The sequence below is a fragment of the Acomys russatus genome, chromosome 1 (assembly GCF_903995435.1).
Source record: "Acomys russatus chromosome 1, mAcoRus1.1, whole genome shotgun sequence".
Taxonomy (NCBI): Eukaryota; Metazoa; Chordata; class Mammalia; order Rodentia; family Muridae; genus Acomys; species Acomys russatus.
The window spans coordinates 122,030,987-122,056,345 of NC_067137.1; the positions used below are offsets into that span (position 1 = coordinate 122,030,987).

Consider the following 25,359-nt stretch of genomic DNA (forward strand, 5'->3'; position numbering starts at 1 on the left):
TTTGGACCCTGGAAAGAAACAAGAGGAGAGCCTGCCCCAGCCCTGGTGAATGTCACGTGTTCATGGCAAGACTTCTGCTTATGTTTTGGCAAGGCTCTTGCTTCCTGCATAACAATCTCAGCACAATGTTCACTGAAATCTTTGCAAAGACTCTAACTGTGACTTTTCCATGGGCCCTTTCCCTTGTGAATCAAGAACGCAGTTCTGTGATATTGAGGAGACCGAGATCACATGACTGGACAGAGGTTGTTGCTGTGCGGATTCAGCTAAGTGCTTCCCCCATGGTAAAATCAGAGGAAGATGTGGTGTTAAGTCTGTAGGTCTTCCTGAGGAGCTAATGGAGAAGGTAACAAGTCACATGAAAGACAAAACAGGCAGAGGTATGAGCAAGAGAAGAAACTGAGGCAAAGTGATCATAGAAGCACAGAGTGTATTTAGCATTTAGTTCTTGGAGCTTTTGGCTATCATAGTGCATGCAGGGAAGGCAGATTTGTTTCCTTCAGCACAGGGACAGGGCTGACCCATCATTCATACAGAGGTAGGAAGATACCCAATCCCTGATGGTTTCTCCGTGGGTCTCCATATCGGGTAATGTGAGACCATATTCTCATCAGATGCACAGTGAGGCTTGTGTGTGTCTCCCTTAGGATGTCCTTCCACGCAGGCCTGAGGCCTTCTGGGTGGATCTGGGGGATGCAGGCCAGATTGTTTGCTTACCCTTCCTGGAAGTGATGTTTGGAGCTGTTCTGTGAAAGAGCATGCAGTCACCAGAAGTGGAAAAGCAGCATCAACACAAACCCTTCCTGTCCCCAGGTGTACCGAGAAGTTGGGGATGGAGGTGGCTGAGGAGGAGGCCAGTTCCGTAAGTGTAAGCAGATCAGGAGTGGGCTTAGCCATAGGAAGAACACATGACACATGCCTGTCTGTTCATATCACCTGGTTGACTCCTCAGCAAGTCCTTATCCAGCACGGCATCCGCCATGAGGCAAAGACTTCTAAACCCATGTGGATTCCGAACTGTCAGGCTTCCAGCTGAAGGAGCGGGCCATCTCCACAGGCATCCATTTCACCTGTGAAAGGGTAACTCAGCAGGTGAGGCAGTTGGTGAGATCTTTATCTGAGTAGGAGGCATCACACCAGATGCCACGGAAGACGGAGAGAAGCCAGAGCAATGGCCTTGCCTCCTTGGGACTAAGGATGCCATTGGGGAAAGTGACAGGTGGAGGAGATTCTGGGTGTGCACACGCGTGTCTGAGTGAGTGCTGTGCGTATGCGAGCATGCAGATATGTGAGTGCTTGTATGAGTACACATGGACACATGTGCAGACAGAGGCGTGTACCGCGCCGCGGCCCAGGAGAGAATGGCAGAATGAGAAGTTGCCCAGAAGCTGGAGAAACCCTCAGGGCCCTGCACAGGTCGGTGTGGCCATTTAGGGGACTCCAGTGTTAGGAGTAAAAGTGAGTTGCGCACACTAAACCTAGACCGTCTGTTCAGATTAGCCAATGGACAGCTCATTCTCCATGGCTGTGGGGAGAGTGGGGACTGCCTCTGACATGAACTCTGGTGCCCCCTATTTGATCACTTCCTCTTGATGGGGAGGCCTAGTGACAGACAGAGGAAGGGGAAGCAGGCTATCCAGATGAGCCCTGATGTGTTATGGTGGGGGAGGAGGTCCCCTTCTGTCAGAGGTCTGGAGAGGGGAATAGTGCGGAAGAGGGAGGGAGAGAGGGGGGAAGATACAAGTGAGGGGATAACAACGGGCATGTAGTCTGAATAAATTATAGTAAAAAAGTAACTTTTGACGTTGGGGCTGTCCTCTATGGGGCCTTGGTCACAACAAGCAAGTGTATGAAATAACCTCTTGTTCATCTTCAAAATGCTAGGAGAAGTCGGTATTTTTTTTTCCTCCAAAGTGGGAGAAACTAGCCTATAACCTCTAGGTCACTGTTAATAGACGGGCCTTTAAGCAAGCTTTCCATTTCTAGCTACACTACATCAGTGTCAGTGGTGGCTTCCTTCCTCGCTCTCTTCCACCTCCAGCAGCATCCACTCTGACTTGTGGACAGTAGCAGTCTGTTTTCTGTGCTTCATGCTGGGGGTAGGTCCTACTAGAGTCTGGAGGACCTGGGGCCACCCCACGCTGAATTCCAGAGCACCTCACCTTGATAGTGTGTTCAGTGATTGTCATTGCCACTGTTCACAGAAGCATGGGTCAACTCTGCTGGGGCCATGGGTACTGTGGAGGGTGCTGTCAAGGGGCATCACAGCAGAGTGATCATGGAGGCAGTGTGGCAGTGTGGCAGTGTGGCAGTGACAGCATGGCAGCAGTGTGTAGGGGCATGTGTAGGGGCAGTGAGGCAGTGACAGTATGGCAGCAGTGTGTAGGGGCATGTGTAGGGGCAGTGAGGCAGTGACAGCATGGCAGTAATGTATAGGGGAGTGTGTAGGGGCAGCGTGGCAGTGACAACATGGCAGTAGTGTGGAGGCCTCTGCATTTTCTAGGTTGACAGAGGCACCTTGACATATCAAGATGCTTGCTCTACTTAAGCTTCTCTGTGCCAGTCCCAGGGTAGAGTCCACGGGAAGCAGATACGTAGCACCAGAACCGTTCTGCCAGTCCCTAGGCTCCATCTGAGATGAGCGGGTATTTTGCATCAGAGCGGTACTGGCCAAATGTCTTTCTTCCAATTAAACTTGTTGCAGTTGAATGGCTTTCTTTAGCTACACTCAAGAAGAGACTGTTGTGAACAAAAGAGAAACCTTTCCCTCCCACGCCCCAGCTCTGCAGATGGCCACCCTGTGTGGCAAGCGCTAGGCCCTGAATTAGTCCTTTATGTGAGCCAGAAAAGGTAATTACAATGTGTGACACTCCACCCTGAAAGTGTATCTCAAACTGGACTCTTTGCTCAAAAAAGGCTGACTGAGGTCCAAATTAATTAGAAGATGTGGCTTGAAGATGTGCCAGCAGCCTGTCATTACAGACAGAGGGAGAGAAACAAACACAGCCTCGCTCAGCGAGACCCTAACCCTGCCCACGTCCCTTTCCACCAGGTCACTCCCCCACCATCGGGGAGCACAGCACTGCTCACACAGGGAGGACCTTGCCATCAAACCTATGGCTCTGAAAGTCAGTGGTTATCTGCCCAGGGTGTTCTGCACTTCTGTGGTCTACTAACCCTGAATGTGCCCCCCACTGTGCATCTCAGAGGCAGAGACTAGAACTCAGTGGGAGAGAGTCAGCATAGGTTCCATCCCTGGGGCCTAAAATGTGTGAATCACAAACTGTGTCATTTAAGGGATGGTCCATGAAGGCAGGAAAAGCACAAGAGTGTAGCTCACCGTGCCAGGGCCAGAGCCCTTCTCACAGTGCACCGTTCTGGGTGCTGTCCAATCTGTCTCTGTCTCTCTGTCTCATTAGCAAATGGAACCTTTCACGCACCCTCACCTACCCCCCACCCTGCTCTCTGTGGATGCAATGTCAAGCCCTCTCTTTGCTTTCCTATTTCCATAGACGGTGTGTTTGGAAGATGCCAGAAGGTTCCGACGATGGACACATACCGATATGAGGTGTCACCAGGAGCCCTGCTGCACCTGAGGCTCACCTTACAGAAGCTCTCCCGTACAGGTAGGAAGACTGTCCACTTCCTGCCTCCGGCTACCCATGGGTAGTGGGACTGGGGTTCTGGTGTCCAGATGAGGTCTGCATGGCCTGCGCGAGAGAAGGCATTGCATAGGGTGTGCGAACTCAGGTTAGGAGCTCTGCCCTGCTGTGTGTGCGCAGAAATTACAGAATGCGCAGCAGCTCAGGATTAAGGGACATCTGAGGCTGGCCAGGGCAGTCACTTGTGTCAGCCTGAGGGTCGCACTTGGTTCCAGCGCTTCTACCATGTTGTCTCGGGACATTCCTGTCACCATACTAGTTTCCAGATCTAAGGGAGGACAGTTAGGAGAAGTTTGGAGGGATAGAACCGTGGACGGTGGAAGGGATCGGAGCCCCTCGTGAGTCAGGAGTTGAGGGAGGGGCTGGTGGCACTAGATTGGGAGAGAGGATCCCAGAGTTTAACTCGTCAGATTTACAGATGGGCAGAAGGGCTGTGGCAAGAATGCATAGACAAGGAGGCCAGCTGTGGACGGTGTTATAGAGGTAAGACACGGGGACAAAGGTCAGGCACACGGGGGCAAAGGTCAGGCAGTGCTAGGAAGTACAAAGGTGGAAAGGTTTGTATAGATCCTGGAGGCAGAGGGCTGGAGAAGAAGGGAGCATGTTTTAAGTTTAAAGAATTGCTTGTGGTTGGAGGAAGGAGGAGGTCCAGATGTGGCTCGGTGTAGGCACTGTATCAGGGGTGAGCATCTAGGGATCTGTGAGCAGAGGAAGTTTGCCACGAAGACAGGGATAAGCAGTGCAGCTGGGCAAGAAGGTCCGAAGTCACATGTCTGTATGTTGGTGTGAGAGAGAATTCAAGACTCGTGACTTGGCGAGAGGAGAGTTGACCTTTGGAAGGGGTCACCCAGTGCTCCTGGAGCCAAGGAAATTGAGGAGTGGGGCAGTGTCAGATTGGCTGTTCGAGAGGAAAAGACTGCAGAGGAGGAGGCCACCTACACACTAAAGCAAGCAGGAGGGCAAAGGGGGAGAGCAAGGGGGGAGAGCAAAGAGGGAGAGCAAAGGGAGAGGGTAAAGGGGGGAGGGCAAAGGGAGAGGGTAAAGTGGGGAGGGCAAAGGGAGAGGGTAAAATGGGGAGGGCAAAGGGGGAGGGCAAAGTGGGAGGGCAGGCTGAGCCTGTAGTGAGTGCCTAGTCAAAGAGACGAGGACTGTCTCCGAATTCCTGAGGGAGGACAGTCCAGGTCAGTGGACAGAACTGCTGAGTATCAGAGTCTGTCCAAGTGAGGGCAAAGAGATCTTGAGAATGAATATCTAGGGGTGTTGAGAAAAATATCTTTACGATCTAGGACTGAGAAATGAGTAGTGCTGCCTGGGGTAGAGGACAGGATGGGGTAAGCATTAGGGACCACAGTGTGAATAGGGGTAATAGCAGCGTTAATGGAGCATAGGTCCTGGAGCAGGCAAAAGCGTCCATCAGTAGTTTTGTTTTGTTTTCTGCCAGTATGGGAGTATTGTAAGGTGAAGAGATGGGTTGGGGTGTAGAAAATCTTTAGGTAAAACAGACCGAATGAGGGGTTTGAAGCCTCGGAGGCTTAGGTAGGGGATTTTTGGGTTTGGGAGTATAGGCAGAGGGTCTTTGTGACTAATAAAAAGAGACTTATGATGAGCAGCAGGAGACGGGGAGGTGGTGTCACTAGAGTGGGACTGACTAGAGAAGGAGCCAGAGATAAGAGGGGTTAGGGTTTTAGAGAGTGAGAAAGTATGCAGGTTGCAGTCGAGGAAAGGAAGAAGGATTCAGGAGTGTCCTGGGAACTGTTGCCATGGTAGAAGGCAAAATTAATGCCAACTTTGGAAAGAACATCCATTCTAGTGTGAAAATAGGACATGTGGATATTGTAGCCAGACTTTTGGCTATTTTATTGGGTTCTTTTTCTTACTTCCCTACACCACCCCTATCCCTTCTAATTCCCCAACACTAGGTGGGAGAGGAAGGAGTCTAGAGCAGAAAGGGGGCGTTGATATCATTAGACTACTTCCTGTTGATTAGGGGTGTTGAGTTCCTTGGGGTGAGTTTGACCTTTGTGAGGATATCTCCAACCTTCAACCACAATCCAGCAAACAGCAAACAGCAAACAGCAAACAGCAAACAAACAGCAAACAGCAAACAACAGCACTGGCAACAGCACCAGCAGAGGCAGCAGCAGCCACAGCATCTCTCGGGGCTCTGGCATCTGTATATTCTCCGAAGAGTCCTCAGAATTCCAGCTGTAAACTATCTTCAGCTGGCAAAATTATGCTCCTGCCATAGCTTGAGATAAATTATAGTTAGCAGCTGTGGGCAATCTGAACCAGCCCTGTATCCCACACCTAGGATTAAAACAAAGACATGTTCACATAACATGCATGTGGTTTTAAAGAAACCAATGTTCTCACTACAGGTATGATGAGGAAGGAGTGAGAAAATGAAAAGCCTTTGAAGGAACAAATTAAGAGAGGAGTCTAAGTACTGACCATGTGCTCTGACCATGGATGAGAGAGTGGGGTGAGTGGGATCACAGACTTCTCTCAGGCCTGGGAAAGTGGTCCCAGTATCTAAGAAGAACTGATGTTGAGGTCCTAGGCTTCTGGGGAGTGAGTGGTGTGACTTTAGTCAGGTCAGTGGCAGAGCCTGGGCCTGTCAGTCCTTGGCTGGTCCAGGGAGGCTGGATGACCCAGGGGAAGCTATGCTGTGAGGGCAGCCTGATTCTCATGGCCCTGTTGTTGATACCTCAGGCAAGAGCAAGGAGGCCTGTGAGGGTTTGGACAGGCATAGGTCCAGCAGTCTTCCTTGCCATGTTTAAAGCAAGGTGGTGGTGGCTGCTTCTGACCTGCCATTCCCTTCCTTGGGGGGGGGCATTTGCTGGAGGCCCTCAGCCAAGAGTTGGTAGCTGTGTTTTTGGTTGCACTCATCACAATTGTAGGAAGCCTTGAATGGCAGGGCCAGGACCTCAGCCTGGGCTGTAAGTGGGCCTCACTGTGGGTATTCAACTTTGGCCTTTATGCCTGGGTATGACTGTCCCCCAAAACAGTGGGTCATAAAGATTTGTTGATCACTGGGGTCTCAGGGGCCAGGTCTATAAACTGGAGCAGGCTCAGGATAAGCTGCTGGAGGAACTGAGGGGGGTTTTCAGTGTCTTGAAGTACCTCCTGGACCTTTTGAAAGTTAACTGATTTAAGAGGCACTCCCCTTAGGCCAGAGAGGATTCAGGTGGTGAAATAATACCTAGCCTGGAAAACAACCTTGTGGTTGTAGTCTCAGAGATGGTCTGTGTCAGAGACACTTGGCAGTGGGCCCAGCGGGGTACTTTCTATCTCTTTGGTATGTTTGGTCTCTGTGGTCACAGGCCCTCTTCCAGACACATTTGTCTTCCTCGGGGAGTAGGTTATTACAGAAGTTCACATAGAGGTTGTAGGACTGAGTTAGGTACTGGAACTGCTTGATGAAGGTGGTGGGGTCTGGGGTAAAAGAACCCAAACATTTTTCAACCTGGACAAGTTAGCTAAGGCAGAAAGGAACACAAACACGAGTAGGCCTTCCACATCGCTGCTTCCTGAGGGGCAGGATTGAGGGAGGGGGATGAGAGCAGTTTATCACTAGGACGAGTGTGAGGAGGTCACTTGTTGGGGTGGACTGGACTAAATGGGGGGAGTGGGGGAGGGGGAGGTAGGGCCTGAGGACATAGAGGCCAGCCTTTCTGGCCTTGATAAAACCAAGTGGGTAGAAGAGTGTGTGTGTGTAGATGCAGGAGATTATTGGGAAGGCAATGATAAGGGTGTGTGTTCATCAGCTGGAATGAAGGATGGAGCCAAAATTCAGTTTCAGGAGCAGAAGAGTCTGGGGAGGAGCTGAGGACTTAAGAGCAAGGAGGACATGGGACGCGGAGCAGGAGGCGTTCAAGGAAAGCCTGGAGCAGGGACATAAAGGACCTCTTTCCGTTTTCCTGTGCACTCACAAAAGTTGTAAAGATTCATAATAATGCTAGGATCCAGAGAGCCATTAGGGGGCAGAAAGAGAGAGAGAGAGAGAGAGAGAGAGAGAGAGAGAGAGAGAGAGAGAGAGAGAGAGAGAGAGAGAGAGAGAGAGAGACCAAGCCTGGGTACTATGGTAGATGAGCTTAGGAGATCTGATGGTCGAGAGTTTAGACATTTGAGATTCTGAAGGAGACATCCCCAAAGCAAGTCAGTTGGAATGGTAGTCAGTGGGCCAATGTTGAGGGTCCAGGCATCCCCGTGTGTCTAGAGAGACAAAAAAAAAATAAGATCTCTACAACATGGGAGTTGTCACCCAGATTCCATCACCAAGAGAGAGAGACCCCACTAGGTCTGAAAAAAAATTTGGGGTCTGTTGACAGGTGTTTAGAAGAAGAAGAAAGGCCCTGAATTTTGGTGGTTCAACCACCAAGAGTGAAAGGGGAAGCCCCTACCAAGCCAGACTTCACAAAATGTGCCTAGCTTAGCAGCCAGTCCACTGGAGTCCCCGGTAACCAGTAAAGGTTATGGGGGATGCAATATCTCCAATCCAACAGGACAGAGTGGCTGTCACCTGATAACCTGGGGGCTGTTTAGGATAGCTAGGGAGGGAGACTAACTAATCAGCTGATATCAGACAAGGGACTCTAGTACCAGAAGGACAGGAATGTGTGAAGGAGTTGGGGGGGCAGTTATCGGCCAATCCCAGCATCAGCATCAGTGATGGGATCTGAATTAAGCACAAGCCACACTCAAACACCTGTTCTCACAAAGAGAACCTTTATTAAGCAAGGAATACAATTAAAAGTGGCTGCTGGAATGTGTGGAAATGGTTTGGGAGGGTCATTACTGGCCAATCTCTGTCATGGCATCAATGAAGGAACTGGTATTGGCACTCCAAGGTCTCAGCACAAAAAAAGATATATTTGTCCCAGACAGACATAGAACAGGGAATCAGAGACAAAGGCAGGAGATAAAGGATCGGGGGAGAAGGAAAAAAAATAAAAAAAAAAGAACAAGTGAGAGGAGAAAGGGACATTTGTCCCAGGGGACAAGGACTTCCTCTAGATAGAGAAGGGACCCTTAGGCAAATGGCAATTTATAAAGGTCAAAGGGGAAACCCTTGTTAGGATGCAGTGTTTAATTTTGATTGGGCATGTTAATTAGGACAGCCAAAAGGGGCTCTTTTGGTTGCTGGACTTCAATACTCTGATAGCTGCACCTCGGTGGTCAGCCTCAGGAGGAGGAAGTGGCCAAATAAGGGAATAGACTTCGGTGTCTAGCTTCAGGAATGTATTCTAATGGTTTTTAGCAAGGCAGAGGGCATGGGGGAGAAGGGCAGGTCTATCAGAGCCATGTGTGCCGTGCTTGGGCTGGCTGGGGTCCCTTCTCAGCTCATGTGTGATTTTGTTGTATATGTGACTGGCAGCCACATCATGAAGGCCCGTGTTTTACAGCCGTTACTAAGATATGGCCATGTTCCATGTAGCCTTGGATGAGAGGGCGCTGTGTCACAGGTCAGACCTCAAGGGCCGAGCTCCTAGGGATAAGAGCCAGGTTTCCTAAAGAAGAGTTACTCATTACCCCCAGGGAATAAGGGCAGGAGGGACTCAGGGACCCTGGATTCTGGAACAAACACATGCTCTCCTTGAGGCTGCATGCTCCCCTGGAGGCTACAGTACTCTCTTGTGGTTACAGCACTCTTTGGGGCTGCAGTGCATCCTGGGAGTTATATTCCTCCCCTGGTGGGGTGGGTAACATTCTCCTAAGGATCATGATGTTTTCTGGATGTTTCCTGGGGCAGATGCATTACACTGTGTAGAGTCTGAGGTCAGTAGGGTCTGGGGCCATGCTCCTTTTAGAAACTGACAGGTGTATTGGTTTGTCAAATGGTTCTGTGGACTAGTTTAGGTTAACTCATGGACCACAGGTCATTAAACCAGTGGAAATTAAGTAAAGCACTTATTTGTTTTTATTTGTCTGCATGGCTCATCTATGTTTCTTTCTCTGCTGTCTGTCACACTCTCTTAGTCAGCAGGGTGTGTTGTGCATGGTTTTCTGTGTGGGGCGATATCCACCTCCACTGCCACTCTATAGCACCCCAACTCGTTGTCACTGCCCATCTAGTACTTGCTACTTCCTGGTCACTGGGACCTAGCAGCACGTCAGTGTCCCAAAATGACATCCAGAGGGAGAGAAAATTGACTGGGCTATGAGATCAGACAGTGAAGATGCTCACCGCTGAGATGTCTTTGATGCAGCCCCATGAAGCTGTACTGATGCCCAGGTAGTACAGAAGCAGACAGTTCCTGCTGACCCCAGTAGAGAAAAGTTGCCCAAGTCAGTTTCTGCAGTGGACCACAGGGGATGCAGAAAAACTAGACATAAAACAGCTGCACCAGCTTCACCATCTCCCCGAGTCGTCCACTCTCCAGGGTCCATCTGCCTTCTGCCATGGAGGTGTGTTGTTAAGTGGATGTGGTGTGCCTGTCAATTTGCCTTCTAAACCATTTTTTTATGACCATAGTTTGTTGATATTGTCATATCTGGCCAGGAACATGGATTTTTTTTTTTTTTTTGCAGCAGGAAATGGCTGCAAAAAGGCTCATAACTAGTCACTGTTGCTGAGGCATGGTAGACTGTTGTCTTCCATGGGTCACTATGTCACCTGCAACAGTGAGTCTCAAACTCAAAGTGTGTTGGTGGTTAACATAAGGGCACTGACTAGAGAAGAGTTGGGACTCCATAAATTGAAATGGAAACGTGTTGGAGGAGCCTATTGAGGCTGAGGGTGTTGAACCCTAAACTTTTAAGGGTTTATATCACCTAAGGAAGTAGTCTTTGCACCCTTAGCAGAGAATGAACCCCACTTCCCTCCCCCACAGCATTACCATCTTCACCATTTCCGTTGGACTTAATCATGAGTTGTCGAGTAGGCAGTGGCCTCCCCTAAAGGCAATGCTGGTGTCCTCTGGAGCCTGCCAATAGCCACTGCCAGACCTATAACCAGACGTAAGGCTAAGCAGGCTCCTGCAGGAGAGGTAGAACTCAATCCATAAGGAGATGTGCTCACTAGGGAGCTTCATGAGTGTGCTAGCTCACTCAAGCAAAAGGCTTGGAATGTGTGGGGGGATGGGTTTTAAGGCTGTGTGTAATGGGTCAGGCTGAGTTTATTGATATTGGCCACTGAATGGAGAGTCTAGGTTTAACATAGAAGCTTGAAAAGTTAAAAAAAAAATGTATCAGAAGCTTATCTGATTGATTGCTTGAAGTGTTTGTCAGAAGATGGCCTTCTAAGAAGGCGCTGGATTAGCCTGGTTTAGCTTAGCTTAGTGTTGATGAAGGGATTTTTTTTTTTAAGACTCAGAAAAATTGACATGTTTGAGTGGATGTGTCGTGTAAAACCTAATCCTCCTCAATGGAAGGCCCAGAAGACATGCCCTTCACTAATTCTCTAAGACACAATACGATGTGAGGGGGACTGGAACGTTTGAAGAGTTTTGTCATTATTCTGTTCCTTGTGACAGACCTTATGGTTAGAGATACTGCCGCTCAACTGGCTGGCTTATGTGCAATGGTTTAATTGGGTTCCGGAGCAGCAGGGGCCGGGTGGCAGCACTGAATTACTCTAGGCAAGGTGAGTGTGTTTATCATAATGGGCAGCGTGGAGAAAGCAATTCCTGTAACAGCCCAACTTGCAATAGGCAGCACAGGCAAAGGGATGACTTGTCTGGGCTGTCCAGACTAGCTAAGCATATGAGGTTTCCAGGAATGAAATAGATAAAGGTTATACTGTATTTTTGTTCTATCTGTATAAGCAGAAAAATTCTGGACAAATAAATGTTATACTGATTCATAGCAATAGAGGATCTAACCAATTTCCATACCGGAACCAGTTTTTAGAACCAGACACCTTAAATAAAGTGATCACCCGGTCCCTCTGAGGAAGGACCTTGCTAAAATTCCCAAGACTTTGTTGTTGTTTTGAGACAAGGTTTCCCTGTGTAGCCTTGGCTGTCCTGAACTCACTTTGTAGACCAGGCTGGCCTCGAATTCACAGCGATCTGCTTGCCTCTGCCTCCCTGAGTGCTGGTGTTACAGGCATGTGCTACCATACCCAGCTAAGTACCTAAGACTTTTACCGTGAGCCTCTCTTCCTTCCATCCTTAGAGGCATCTGTGATCTTTCACAAAAGTAACTGTGTACACCCTCCTCACTTGGAGGTGTTACTCTAGCCCACATACCACATGACTCGCAGAACTACTGGGCTTGTGTGGGGCCTGAAACAGGCTCTTTTGACAGGTCCAGAATGCCATGCAGTTTGCTCTAGCACTTGAACCGTATGATCCAGAAGATGTGATGGTAGTTAAGGTGTCAGTGGAATACGGGGATGCTGTTCGGAGCCTTTGGCAGGCCCTGTAGGTGAGCCACACAGGAGACCCTTGGGATTGTGGAGCAAGGCTCTATAGTTTCACCTCAAGAAAACTACTCTCCCTTTGAGAGGCATATCTTGGCCTGCTGTTGGGCCTTTCTGGAACTAGAATGTTTGAGAATGGGTGACATGAGCTGCCCATCACAAGCTCGGCATTACAGCCCACCAAGCCATAAAGTAGGATGTGCACAGAAGCAACCCATTATCAATGGAAGTGGTATATATGTGATGGGGCCTGAGCAGGTCCTGAGGGCACAAGAGGAAACTTCCCAAATGTATGTGTCTACTCCTGTTATAGTACTCTCTGCTCCTGAGCATGCCTCACTGGGTGTGCCCCATGAAGAGGATATGGCTTACTGATGGTTCTGTACGTTATATAGGCATCACCGAGAATGGGACAGCTGTAGCCTTGCAACCGCCTTGTGCAACAACCGAAAGACCCCAGTGAAGGGAGATCTTCACCATGGGCAGAACTTCAGGCAGTGCACATGGTCATACATTTTGCTTGGAAGAAAAAGTGGCCAGATGTGTAATTGTTTACTGATATATGGGCTGAAGCCAATGGATTGGCTGGGTGCTCAGGGCCTTAGAAAGAGCATGACTGGAAAATCTGTGAGAAAGACATCTGGGAAAGAAGTGTGTGGCTAGGTATCTTTGAATGGGAAAAGGATATGAAGATAATTATGCCCCATATAAATTCCACTCACCAGAGCTGATGTGGCTACACCTGCCACTGAGTGCCAGCTCTAGCAGCTGCAAAGATAAACACTGAGTCCCCAGTAAGCAACATTTACTATGGATGATCCGACAGTCTGGCAGTGGCATGGCGGTCCACTATTTTGGACCACTTCTTCCATGGAGAAAATAATGGTTTGTCCTTCTTAGAGTAGATGTTTATTTTGGGTTATTGATTTGCCTTTCCTGAACATAATGCTTATGCCAGAGCTACCATCCTGGACTTATAAAATGCTATCCACCATCATGGTGTTCCATACCTTATCGCTTCTGACCAAGAAGCTCACTTCACAGCCAGACAAGTGAGACAGTGGGCCCATGATCATGGAAGCCACTGGTCTTACCATGTTGCCACCATCCTGAAGGAGCTGGCCTGATAGAGCAATGGAATGGCCACTTGAAAGCACAGTTGCAGTGGCAACAGGTGGTAGTAGCCTTGAGTGCCGGAGAAGAGTTACCCTTAAAGGAATATAGGCTTTGAATCAGCATCCAGTTTATGGCTTCTATAGCTTTGATTCATGAGTCTAGGAATCAAAGAGGAGAAATGGAAATGGTTCCACCTGCTAACTCCTAATTGAAATTTCTTTCTTTCTTTCTGCTACCATGACCTTAAGTTCTGCTGGTCTAGAAGTGTTGGCTTTAAACAGAGCAATGCTCCTGCCAGGAGACAAAACAAATTTCTTATCGAATGAGAAACTCAGACTTACCCCTGGCCACTTTGGGTTTCTGATGCCCTTGAGCCAACAGACTAAGGAAGAAATAACAGTGTTAGGAGGGGTGATTGGTCTAGATTGCTGGTGGGAAATTGGATTGCCTCTATACAGTGGAAGCAAGGAAGATTCTGTCTGGAGCACAAAAGATCCCTCAAGTGTCTCCTCTGTTAACTGCATGTTATGATTAAAGTCAATGGAAAACTACAACAGTTCAATCCAGACAGAGTCAAAGGTCCCAGACCTTCTAAGGATGAAGGTATGGGTCGCTCCTCCAGGAACAAACCAACGTCTGCTGAAGTGCTTCCATGGGCGGAGGAAATGTGTGGGGAATTAGGGAAGCGTAGAGTGAGTGTGGAAGGGCCAGAGTCCTGAGTGAATGTATGGATTGACACGAGCACAGTCATGTTCAAGGACCCTGTGCCTCAGACCAATGGTAGTGGCAAAGCCTTTCCTCGGTGAGGCTCAGTTGTGTGTAGGGGAGGCTGTGATGGGAAGCAGGAGATGCTCGTTCTGGAAAAGAGACAGTCTTGATCAGGGGAAGGCAGGCCAGGGAGCTGACCTAGCCTCGGGTCTCATAGTCCAGTGAGTCTGAGCAGAGGGTGATGCCCCACGCTAAAAGCACCCAGGTAAAAGGATAGCTGACTGTGACACTTTGTAAGCACATAAAACAAAAAAGTGCAAACTGTGGAGTGCTATGTAGGCAGACACCTAGTCCGGGATATGCCGGACACTGGGCCCCTTATCTTAGAGTTAAACATATGTGAATGGGATCATAGTCCGAGCCTCCTTTCCGAGTGCGGTGTTAACTTGGGTGCCAATAGAGCTAGGTTAAGGGATATGCAGGTAGTTGGTAAAGTGTCACTTCTGGGCACATCTGATGTCAAGTTGGTCCTGGGTGGGGTAGGCCTACTCTCATATAGGTGGCACTGTCATTGGCTCGGGTCCGCGCAGAGGGGACCAGAGCTCCGTTGTGCATCCTGGTGCCTGGGATACCTTGACGTCATCACATTCATGCTGGCAGCTTCCCATATTCCCTTTCTGGACCCACAGCTACATCATCAGCTCCTCTGGAGCTCCAGCTCGCTGTCAAAGGACTCAGGGAGGCGATTCCTATTAAAAGCCCTTTTCCTCCCTCCTCCTCAGTAGCTCTGTGTCTAGTGAACCCCAACTAATGCACGTAGGGTCCGGAATAGCTTCTTTGGTTCAGTTATACGTGCAGATGCTGAAGATGGACGCAGATGCGAGTGTAGACATGTCTGTGAATATAGGTGGAAGGGCATGGTTAGAGCAGGCACAGGTCAGGCAGTGCAGGGGAGGAATAGATCTATACATCACCAGAGTAAGGTGGTAACGGACTCAGGAACGCTGACAGGATTGAACACTGCAGCGCACTTCGCCCTCACAACATGGCTCTGCTTTGAGTCTTCCTGTGTTTGCTTTTCTCCCTTCGCTTTGTCCCTTGAAGGAGAAGGACGCCCCTTTGAGAGAATGAACAGATGGGCTTTGCTGAGCTGATGGCTTTTTTGTTGCACAGCAGAGTGAACCCGTCTTTCTGCAGGGATGGAACTTGGCTCCTGAGACCCCCCCTCTTTGATCTGTGTTTTTTTTTTTTGTCCAGACTTTATGCAGATAATTGGTTCCTCCTGGCTAGGACAGGAAGCCATTCTGGTCTGTTTGGCTACTCTCACACGTCCTGGCATGGCTGGCAGCATGTCGAAAGCTGAATATTCCCATGAGCCCAGTTTCTGACCAACCAACAAGTCCACGTGAAAGGAGAAAGGGAGAGTGTAGGAAAGAGAACTGTGACCCAGCCAGAATGGGTTTCCATCTTCCTACACCTTTTTCGTTCTTGAAGCTCTGCTTAGCTTCTGTGCCCAGAAAGCCATCCCACTTTCTCTGACAGTGTCTCCCGTCATGTGAATACACTTAATGGTAACATCAGGAAGAATTCGGGGAGCACATGCCACTATGATGCAGGTGGACATGTGGGGAGTGTGGTACTGTCAGCAACCAGAAGGACCTCTGGGTAGCAGTGGAAGGCAGGCCTTTGCTGGAGATGAGACATGCGACGGGGTGCCATAGGAAAGTCACCAGGAGGACCAGAACTAACTTGGCGGGAGCCCCTGTTATGGAGGTTTTCTCATGAGTGCGCATTTCTTGTAAGCAGTGGGGACAGTCTTGAGGAAGAGCCCTTGAGGTCACCACGTTTCCTCCATATGTGCCTCAACCCCAGTGCTTCCCAGGGTCCTAGGCTAGAGGCTGCAGGGAGACACATGCTGCTAACATGTGTGACACAGGCAACAGGAGAGGAAGGGGGTGCTCACGGGATTGAAGTTCAAGCGTACCGAACTGATACGAGTGTAGAATGTAAGGAGCGCTGGTCTGATTTTGTTTGGGACGGCCTTGTCGCACGGTCCTTAGGAGCGGCATGGCTGCACTTGTCTCTTCCCATTGCCCAAACAGCCATGTTGAGATGCACACACACACACAAAACACGTGCCAAGAATCAGCACACAATACCACACATGCAAATGCATGCACATGCACACTCATGCTCATAGGTACACACATGCAAACCTATAGCCTGGCATATGGCACATGCCTGTGTATATAGGTGTCCCGGACATATTGCACACTCCTATACAGTTACAAGTATATACGTAGCTCTGTACACTGGCACACACCTGTGTAAACAGACACTGCACATACACACACAAGTACATTCTCACTCACCTGCACAGTGCAGGCACATACAGGAACACATAAGGATGCCTGAAGCACCGTGTAGCCGACCCCCTTCCGGCCTTGTCCTCCATTCGGCATCCTGTGACCTGATTTGCTTAGTTGGGTTGACATAGTCTCTGAATGACTCACGTGTCCAGAGCCTCTCAGGGTTTTAGAGCTGATGTGCAGGCTGCACTATGGCCCATTCTCCATGGTGTCGAGCATGCTGCACACTGGGGGAGGGGCTTCTTAGCCAGTGCGGGGCTGGATCTTGGTTAGCCTGTCATAAGGCTAGTGCTGGGGTTGGGGAGTCAGAATCCAAGGGCTCAGTTTACCTGGGTGACTGCGTCACACCGGCGCGGGCGGCGCGTTCCTCTCTGCCCCAGCTTCTTCTTGGAGATGTGTTGGCTTCAGACAATGCCTTCACACCGCCTTCTGGAGCTTTCCACACAAGGAAGGGGAGGTAAACGGGGCTTAATTGTGTAGCTCCCCAACCCTCACAACACCTGCCTCTGCCCTGAGAATTCAGAGGCGTGGACTTTCTCTGATTTCTGCCACCCCAAAATCCACGTTGATTCTCAATGAGGGCTGAGGGGCCAGCGTAAAGATTAGGTTGGCGTCAGTGATGCATGCAGGGTTGTATTTTTCTGTGGGAGCATCACACGGTCTTCCTGGTTTCACTTCCCTACGCAGCATGGTTTTTCCCGTTCTAGATGAGATGTGCTGGGAGCACACACCCTGAAGGACAAATTTGCTGGTAGTCAGCTGTGTGTGTGTGTGTGTGTGTGTGTGTGTGTGTGTGTGTGTGTGTGTGTGTGTGTGTGTGAGATGCTCAGGAATCACACTTGGGAAGGAGAGAGGAGCATCTTCTCTGTCATTCTAAGAAGGAGCTGCCTGACACCCAGTGGCCTCTGGGCCTGCATGCAGAGCAGTGGTGCCACCTCAGGTCCTTTCTAAGTCTCACAGTGGGTGCTACTGTTTTTGAATCCTCAGGCATGTCAATGCTCTTTCTGACTAGAGCTCCCATGTGGTAGAGCCTGCCTGTAGGCGTTGGGAACCTCCAGCAAGCATATGCTGGAAAGACCTGTGACAGTTAGTCTGCTGCACTGGCGAATGAAGACTACAGAACATTCTTCTTTTTTTCCATTTATTTATTTATTTTTATTTTCTAACTTTTATTGAATGTCTATGATTTACATGTCATGCACCAAAATCCCTCTCCTCCCCCCAGTAAAATAAGACAAACAGACAAACAAAATATCTTATCACAGAAGCTATAGTGTATCACGCAGTATAACCATTTGTCCACATATTTTTACTTTCAAATGTTCATTGCTAAGAGTCATGGGTCTGGTTGGAGGCCTACACTATCGTTACTGGATCTTCACGGACTACTGTTGGATATCCCATTTTTGCTGTGTGTCAAGGAGATTCTTAATCTTTGAATCTGCAGATCTGGCCCCTTTATGTATTCTAGCAGGTCATACATGGGGTAGATGTTCACTCAGAGCCCTGGATCAGAGCCACTCCCTTGTCCTGATCCTGTATCCTCAGGGCAGGGCTGGCTCTCCACCTTTCATGTCCTGGTGTGGGGCCGGTTCTCCCACTTCTGTGTCCTCAGGGCAGGGCCAGCTCTCAGACTCTCATGTCCCCAGGGATGGCTTACCTGCTCCCATGTCCTCAGATCAGGTCTCCTGTTCTTGTGTCCCCAGGGTCAGCTCTCCTGCTCCCATTCAAATTGCCAGATTGTTGCTGGCTGTCAAGGCCTGGATGGCCTCCTACTCCTGTGAGATCTTGTGGGACATCTAGCAGGTGGCAAGTAGAGGTCCCTCAAAGTCTTTGTTGAGTAGCTTGCAGAAACCATTGATGTTGGCCCGGCTCAGCTTCTTGTCCCAGGGAACTTGTGGCTCCGTTGATTCCACCTCCCGAGTCTCTGGTTCCATCACGTGCTCCATCCAGCATGGGTCCCCGCCTCAGTGCTGCCCCTAGTATCCACCTCTACACAGTACAGCTCACAGCACTGAGCATGGTCCCTGCCGGTGAGAGGAGGTCTGTGAGGCCTGTGGTGAGGGTGGTGCAGTCCTCGACTTCAACAGCACCCCCTCTTTGAACATCATCTCCTTGACACGCACTGGACTGGGCCACAATCCAAAAGGTGGCCTGAGTGTGGCCTCATGGTCCTGCAGCGGGAGGGCATGGATGATCCACATGACAGGATTTCCTTCTTTCTGGGAAACACCAGCACTGTGGTTTTGGAGCTCTCAGTGTAGTTCTTTGGTGGCTGTGCTGTTACTGCTGTTACCTCAGATCAGACACTGTGTGATTGACGCCATCTTGGATGAGCTCAGCTTGGGTATTTCTAATACATTGCGCTAAGCGTTTCCTCCCAATCAGGGTGCTCTGGGGGTGGTGGTGGTGGTGATGAACATTTCTGTGTAGCTCTGGAACACAATCCTCCTCCTCAGAATGCATTGAGGTCCTCATCTTTTGAACACCGTGACCTACGCCCGCCACGCAGACCTACCTAGAACATTCTTCTGAGGAGTGGAACCATGAGAGCAGAGATGCTCAGGGATCTGACTAGGAGCTTTGTCTAAATGAATAAATATATTTGATTAACTTAAAACAAACAAACAAACCAACCAAGCACAAATTAGTGCAAGCGAATAAAAAAAAAATGGAAGTGGGCAGGGGCTGAAGAGATGGGTCAGTACTGAACAGCACCCGCTGTTCCTGCAGAGGACCACATGACAGCTCACACACACCACCGGGAACTCCATGTCCAGGAGATTCCTGTCCCTTTTGGCATTCATGGACACTCTGTGTACATGGTGCCTATATATACATTCATACAAAAGGAAAGTTGGGTTGGGAGCCCACATTGCTGGTCAGAAGTCCTTGGCTCAGAGCACACAGGGTGGCTGAGCAGAGCCCTGCAGGGCTGGTGGCGTTGTTATCAGGCCATTGTGCAAGGGCATTGGTTAAGAGAATAGGTAAAGAAGTAGGTGCATGTTTTGTTTTGTTTCTTTGGTTTGAGTAATTTATATAACTTTACTCTTGACTTGTCATAGTGTTTCTACCTGATTCTTGAAATAAGAAAATGCTGAGTTCTTTTCTTTTAGCAATGAATATTCCTAATTTATTTATATCATCTGATGCTAGCATAAAAATGTTTAATTATTTTTTTAAAAACCAAAAAGCAAAACCAAAACCCAAAAACTTAAAAAAAAAAAAAAAAAAAGACCAATCAGTGTCCATCTAGGTTGGCAGAGGACTTGGGTTAAGCCAACACCTGCAAAGACTCACAGGACATATGTTGCTACAGCACCCACTGCCCATGGACGCTCTCTGTTTCGCTACCAGGGCCCATAGCTGCTCACGGAGCTCACAGGCTCGGGATGTGGACCACAGCCTAGAGATGGAGTGTAGCCTTTCCCTGTCTGTGCAGCTGACTCATGATGCACTGATCCTCTCTCATGTCTTACATAACTTTGTATATAAACCAGGATGGTCGTAAACTTATGTCCCTCTTACCATTGCCTCCGTAGTGCTGGGATTACAGGTGTGCACAACTGAGGTGGTTTGGATGAGAATGGCTCCTGTAGGCTCAAGTATTTAATACTTGGTTCCTGGTTGGCAGAACTGTTTAGGAAGGATTAGGAGATGTGGCTTTTTTGGGAAGAAAATGTGTTACTGAGGTGCAGGGGTGGGTGAGGGGAGAGGCTTTGAGGTTTTAAAAGATGCACACCATCATTTCTTTCTGTCTCTGTCTCTCTGTTATATCAGTCAGACTGCAAGATTGAGGTGGGAACGTGACTGTCCTATACCTGAAGGGTACCCATGTGGGGAGGGTGGCCGGAAAACCTGTGAGGGTAGCTTCCCAAAGCAGCTCAGGTCCACAGGGAATGCGCCCAGTTTAATCCTGCCATCATGTAGCCATGCCCCTCTGATAAGCTGGTGCTCAGTTGTGTTGCCTGAAGCAATACAGACAGCTGGTGCGGTTCAGCATCTCTGCGACACAGTGCCTGAGAGCCTCGTCCCCTGAGTGGCTCTCTGAAGTCCTGTGAATGATTGCTCCCAAGTCTAAGCAAGCTACAGGCCGTTCATCCTTAGAGTGCAAACTATGGCAGGTCCCCAGTGCCTCTTACTGCGCATGCTTCTGCACACACAGCCCACCTGAAAAGCTCTGCACACAGTGCCAGGGACTACGCTCCGTCTGCTTAGATCCTTCATGCGCACAGGTCATGTCTGTGTAGAACACTTCAGAATACTAATTGTGGTTTGGAGTTATATAATTAAAACAATCACAGAAATTTTCACCAAGGAAGAATTCAGAATAGCAATTGTTCACAGTTTCTGAAAAAAAAAAACAATCTGTAGACCGATTCTGATACTTGGCTGTGTCGTGATGATGCTACCTTAGTCTTTGAGGAAGGATGGGATTCCAGAACCTTGGGATCCCAGAGGCCAGGCAGAGGCAGAGGGATAACATTCAACTTGAATAGTTGAAAGGTACAAACCATAGGAGCAAAGCTCCTTGGGCAAGAGGGAAACTGAAGCTGTGGGGCAGTCTGACACAGAACTGGAAGCCATGGGGCGGTCTCACTAGGTCTGGAAGCTGTGGGGCAGTCCTTCCAGGACTGGAAGCCATGGGGCAATCTCACACAGGACTGGAAGCTGTGGGGTGGTCTCACCAGGACTGGAAGCTGTGGGGCGGTCTGACACAGGACTGGAAGCCGTGGGGCAGTCTGAAGGAGCCTGTTGGCTGTTCAGCTTGAGGAAAGGATACAAGCTGTGAATAGCATGGCAGCTTAGAGATGAGCCATCAAGGCAGAGTAACCAGAGCTTCCTGGGGTGAAAACCATGATCATAAAAATTAGACAGTCTGTGAGTAGATTAGGTGAAAATGAAGAGAGATTATTGAGCTGAAAGACCGAAACAAAAGAGGCAGAGAAATGGAAAATGTGACAGAGCAGATGAGAGAAAGGCACAGGCCCAAGTGGCAGGAAATAAAGCTTGCTGAGGGAAAGAGTGAAGGGTACAGCAGAGGCCAACTTTGAAGGAGCAACTGTGAACTTTATAGATGTGAAAATGCCACGAAGAGCAAAGTGGGGCACAAGAGCTCACTAATGCATCTTGAAAAATGACATGTCCCATCACAATCTGTAACAGTGCAGCTGGAGAGACCAGAGCCGTGGCAAAGACCAGGAAGAGCCAAAGAGGAGACAGAGATACGTGGAAGCGTAAGTGACCCCCTCTTTCGAAACAACGAAGGCAGACATGTGTGCACAGTTCTTCGAGAGCTGAGAAAAACAGCTGACCCGGAACTGAATGTGTGCAAAACAGTGACTAAAGGGCCAGGATAACGGAGAGGGGAACGCCTTCTGCAAAGCACCTTGTCAAGGGAGCTCGGCTGGGGTGTCTTAGGAAAAGCTTATTCAAAGGTGCAAAAACACAGAACAGAGAGGAAAGACAGAAAAGACTAAAGTGTTATAATTTAACATGTGTGTGTGTAACAGCAACATAGATCCTATGGAAGAAGGTGACATTTGTACCGTGTACACGCTCAGAGCATGAAGCATCAAGAATAAATGGTTACTAAGCCTCATTCAAAGCAGCAAACCAAAGCTAACCCACCGACTATAAGATTTACCGGGATGGACATCCCAGGTGCCGATCGGAACCCAGAGCAGATTAGGACTCTTGCACATCATTAACGTCACGTATGGACAATAAAAACCAACCGGGTGAGAATCCGTAACGCACATCACTAATGTCACGTATGGACAATAAAAACCAACCGGGTGAGAATCCGTAACAGGCCCTCCGTGTCTAGTTATGTGCCTGAACGACCCTTCTGTGCACAAGAAAGCACGTGCCCTCGTCCGCATGTGCTCTTAGAGCAAGCAGGATGGGAATAAATAGCACTTACTAATCAGAGTGGTTCATCCCTACAATTCAATCAGAATAGCTTAGCAACAGGACTTGTCCACGTTGTGTGGTGCAAAAGGCAAGGATCTAGCAGAGTTGTGTCATATGAGACTGTCTCAGGCTGAAAACACAAAGATGAACTGAGGAGTGTTTGGAAGACAACATGAGTGTGGTCAAAGGGGGATGGATTGTGTGGGTGAAGGGTGTGGCATTGGGCATGTGCGTGTCAGTGTTGTGCAGGCTCCACCCACAGAGCGTTTTAGATCTCATGCCACACTGTCCTCTGACTCGGCAGCCTTAGCATGTCACTCAGTGCAATGAACCCGAGTCTTCTCTGCGTTCCCCGTCTTGGAAAAGATTTTTCTGCTGATCCACTTGTCATCGACCCACAGGTAGTCAGGGCTCTTCAGATGCCTTAACGGCAAGTCTGGATTCATGGGTTTATGCCATTAGTTTACTTTCTTTTGTATGCACAAAATATTTCACAAAACATTGAAGAGCAAACAAAACAAAACAAAACTAATAAAATTAAGACAAGAGAAAGAGGGAAATCATCACACGAGTAGAAAATTGATAAAAAGCAGTGTCAAGATCGAGAATACAAAAGGACCAGTTACTTGAAGAGGGGAGCCTCTTGTTTGACCAATAATTAGAAAAGTTGTATAAAAATACAGTGGTTGAGGCCAAACAGGGAACACTGAAATTCTAAGTTGAGCTTACAGGAGAAATCAATTGATGTCTTTGGTCTAAGAATTTTGAAGAAGCAATTCAAATAAAAACCACAACCCTAAGGTGTAGAGAATAAGAGTCTCTGGAATAACCAACCTTAATTGTAGCATCTTATCACATCTCCTATTCTGTAAGTTCAGGGGTTACTTCAGAAGTGGGGAACGGAAAGACCCCAAGGGCCAGAGGAGGTGGAGGACACAAGGGAATGATGCTCTCACACAGCAGCACTGCTGCAAATATGAACTGCGCAGTTGTAACAGCATGCGCAGGACCCACACAAGCTCAAGCCAGACAGAGATCCCAGCATGGAAAGGAGAGAGAGAGAGAGAGAGAGAGAGAGAGAGAGAGAGAGAGAGAGAGAGAGAGAGAGAGAGAGAGAGAGAGAGAGCTTTCTTTAAGAGTTGCTGCCTTCTCTCTGTACCTTAACTAGCTGTGTTTCTCTGATTTCATCACCATCTACTGCAAATAGAAGCTTTTCTGATGAGGCTTGAAAGAAGCATTAATTTGTAGATTAATATAGATCTATAGGCTGGCATAGGTTAACTATAAATTATTAGCAGTTGGTGTAATACTATCTCCACTTAGCAGAATAATAGTAATAGGTCGTAGGGTATGACCTTTGTAGTAACAGATTCTTGGCCCGAGTGAGGTAATTCAGACCCAGAAAGGCAAAAACAAAACAAAAGAACAACAACAACAAAAAAACACATTTAAAAAAGTCATTTGTAACTGTTAAATTTGAGTCTTCAGATATGAGTGCTTCATTTGATATATACACTAAAGGCCAAAAAATTAGTAAGGGGCCATGAAGCGGGACTTTCAAGGTAAGGGAGCTACAGTGCAGTAGCATGAAATCTTAAAGGGATTAATGGAAGAAGAAGGTTAAATTGGGGCTAGGCATAGGAGGGCATGTTGAATGAGGAATAAATAACTCTAAAAACCGTTTCAGAAAGTTATATGGAAACCTGTCTGTAAATATGTAGATAGATGATTAGATAGATAGATAGATGATAGATTAGGATAGATAATAAATACATACAGATACATGATAGATTATGATACATAGATAGATAATAGATAGTAAATATATATATATATGATAGATAGCTTATGATAGATAGCTGATAGATTATGATAGATAGATAGATAATAGATAGTAAATACATATAGATAGATAGATGATAGATAGCTTATGATAGATGATAGGTTTACTGTGGAAAATGAGATGGCAATGCCCTGAATAGACATTACAGTGTAACAGATAAACACCCTATGACAGAAACAAGTTACCTCTGTGTGTAGTGTGGTCTCAGGCTCTTGGTTACTTCCCAGAACTGGATAGTTAGATTTTACTGCTACAGAGATTATAGTCCTAGAGCATTGAGATGTAAAACTGGCACTGGAAGTTTCATCCTTACGGGCCAGATTTCTTAGTGTTGGAGCTGCTGTGTATGTTACAGGAAGAGAAATCATCAGTCTTCCCAACAGTGACTGGCCTGGCAAGACGTCCTCTTTTGTGCCATAGTGGCACGAACAACGCCTAAGTAACAAATGGCCTCCTGATTGGAGCTAAGCTCTGCTCCACCAGACAGCTTTTGAGTAAAGGCAAAGAAAAGGAAGTAGAGAGATACCTACTTCCTCCATCCAGGCTCCACCTCTGGGTGCCCCACTAAGCTGTGAAATCATGGATAGACAACAAAGCTGGTCCTCTGTGATCCAGTCACCTCTCAACACTACCCGCAGGGACCGACCCTTGGGGGGAAACATTCACATCCAAACTGTAATAGTTTATTTCAAAACAATATAAAATGCCAGGTGACAGTTCTGCGGAGTTTAGACTGTGGCCAGCGTGCCACACACACCACTGTTCCTAGAGCACACGTGCTGTCACACTGGCTATGGGGGTGTCTGCTTGCATGCTGAAGAGACTCTGATTGTGGGATAATTAAGGACAGACTTCCCACTGCTTGTGCTAACTTGCTCTTACAGTACTGACAGCACTGACTGGGTTTGCATTTGGGGTTTGGGTTGTGTTTTTTTCCTACTGTGTAGTCCAGAGCAGCTCTGAACTCACAATCCTCAGAATTCTAAGAGTATACTACCATACTCAGCAAGTATGTGCATTTTAAATGTCTATAGTCATATTCAAGTACTGGAAACCTTTTGGGACCATTTTATTGGATTATATAGTTTTTCTAACTTTAACAATTTTATTGAAGTATATTTTTAAAATCCTAAAACATACAAAAAACCTGAATGTGTGAAAATATTTTGGAATATTTATATAAGTGATAGATATACTCTGAGCAAGCACCTCCTAGCACTAAGAAATCTTTTCCATACAGATGAAACTTCCAGAACAGGTACATCATTCTGAAGGCCATAGGTAAGCAGGTCTTCTCCACTGTGCCCTTCCTGCTGTGATGCTCTGTTTTATTCAGGTCCTATCTATAGAGCCAGCCAACTAGGCACTGAAGCCTCTGAA

The 25,359-nt window shown here is 48.0% G+C and overlaps 1 protein-coding gene across 1 annotated transcript in view; it reads left to right on the forward strand.

Moving 5' to 3' along the window:
- The first annotated feature begins 3,516 nt into the window (after nucleotides 1-3,516).
- LOC127195691 (receptor-type tyrosine-protein phosphatase N2-like) overlaps nucleotides 3,517-25,359 on the forward strand; it is a 109,954-nt gene continuing 88,111 nt past the window's right edge. The window contains exon 1 of the mRNA XM_051153249.1: nucleotides 3,517-3,626. Coding sequence (XP_051009206.1) covers nucleotides 3,548-3,626 — 79 coding nt within the window. The 5' untranslated portion in view covers nucleotides 3,517-3,547. The remainder of the gene's footprint in view (nucleotides 3,627-25,359) is intronic.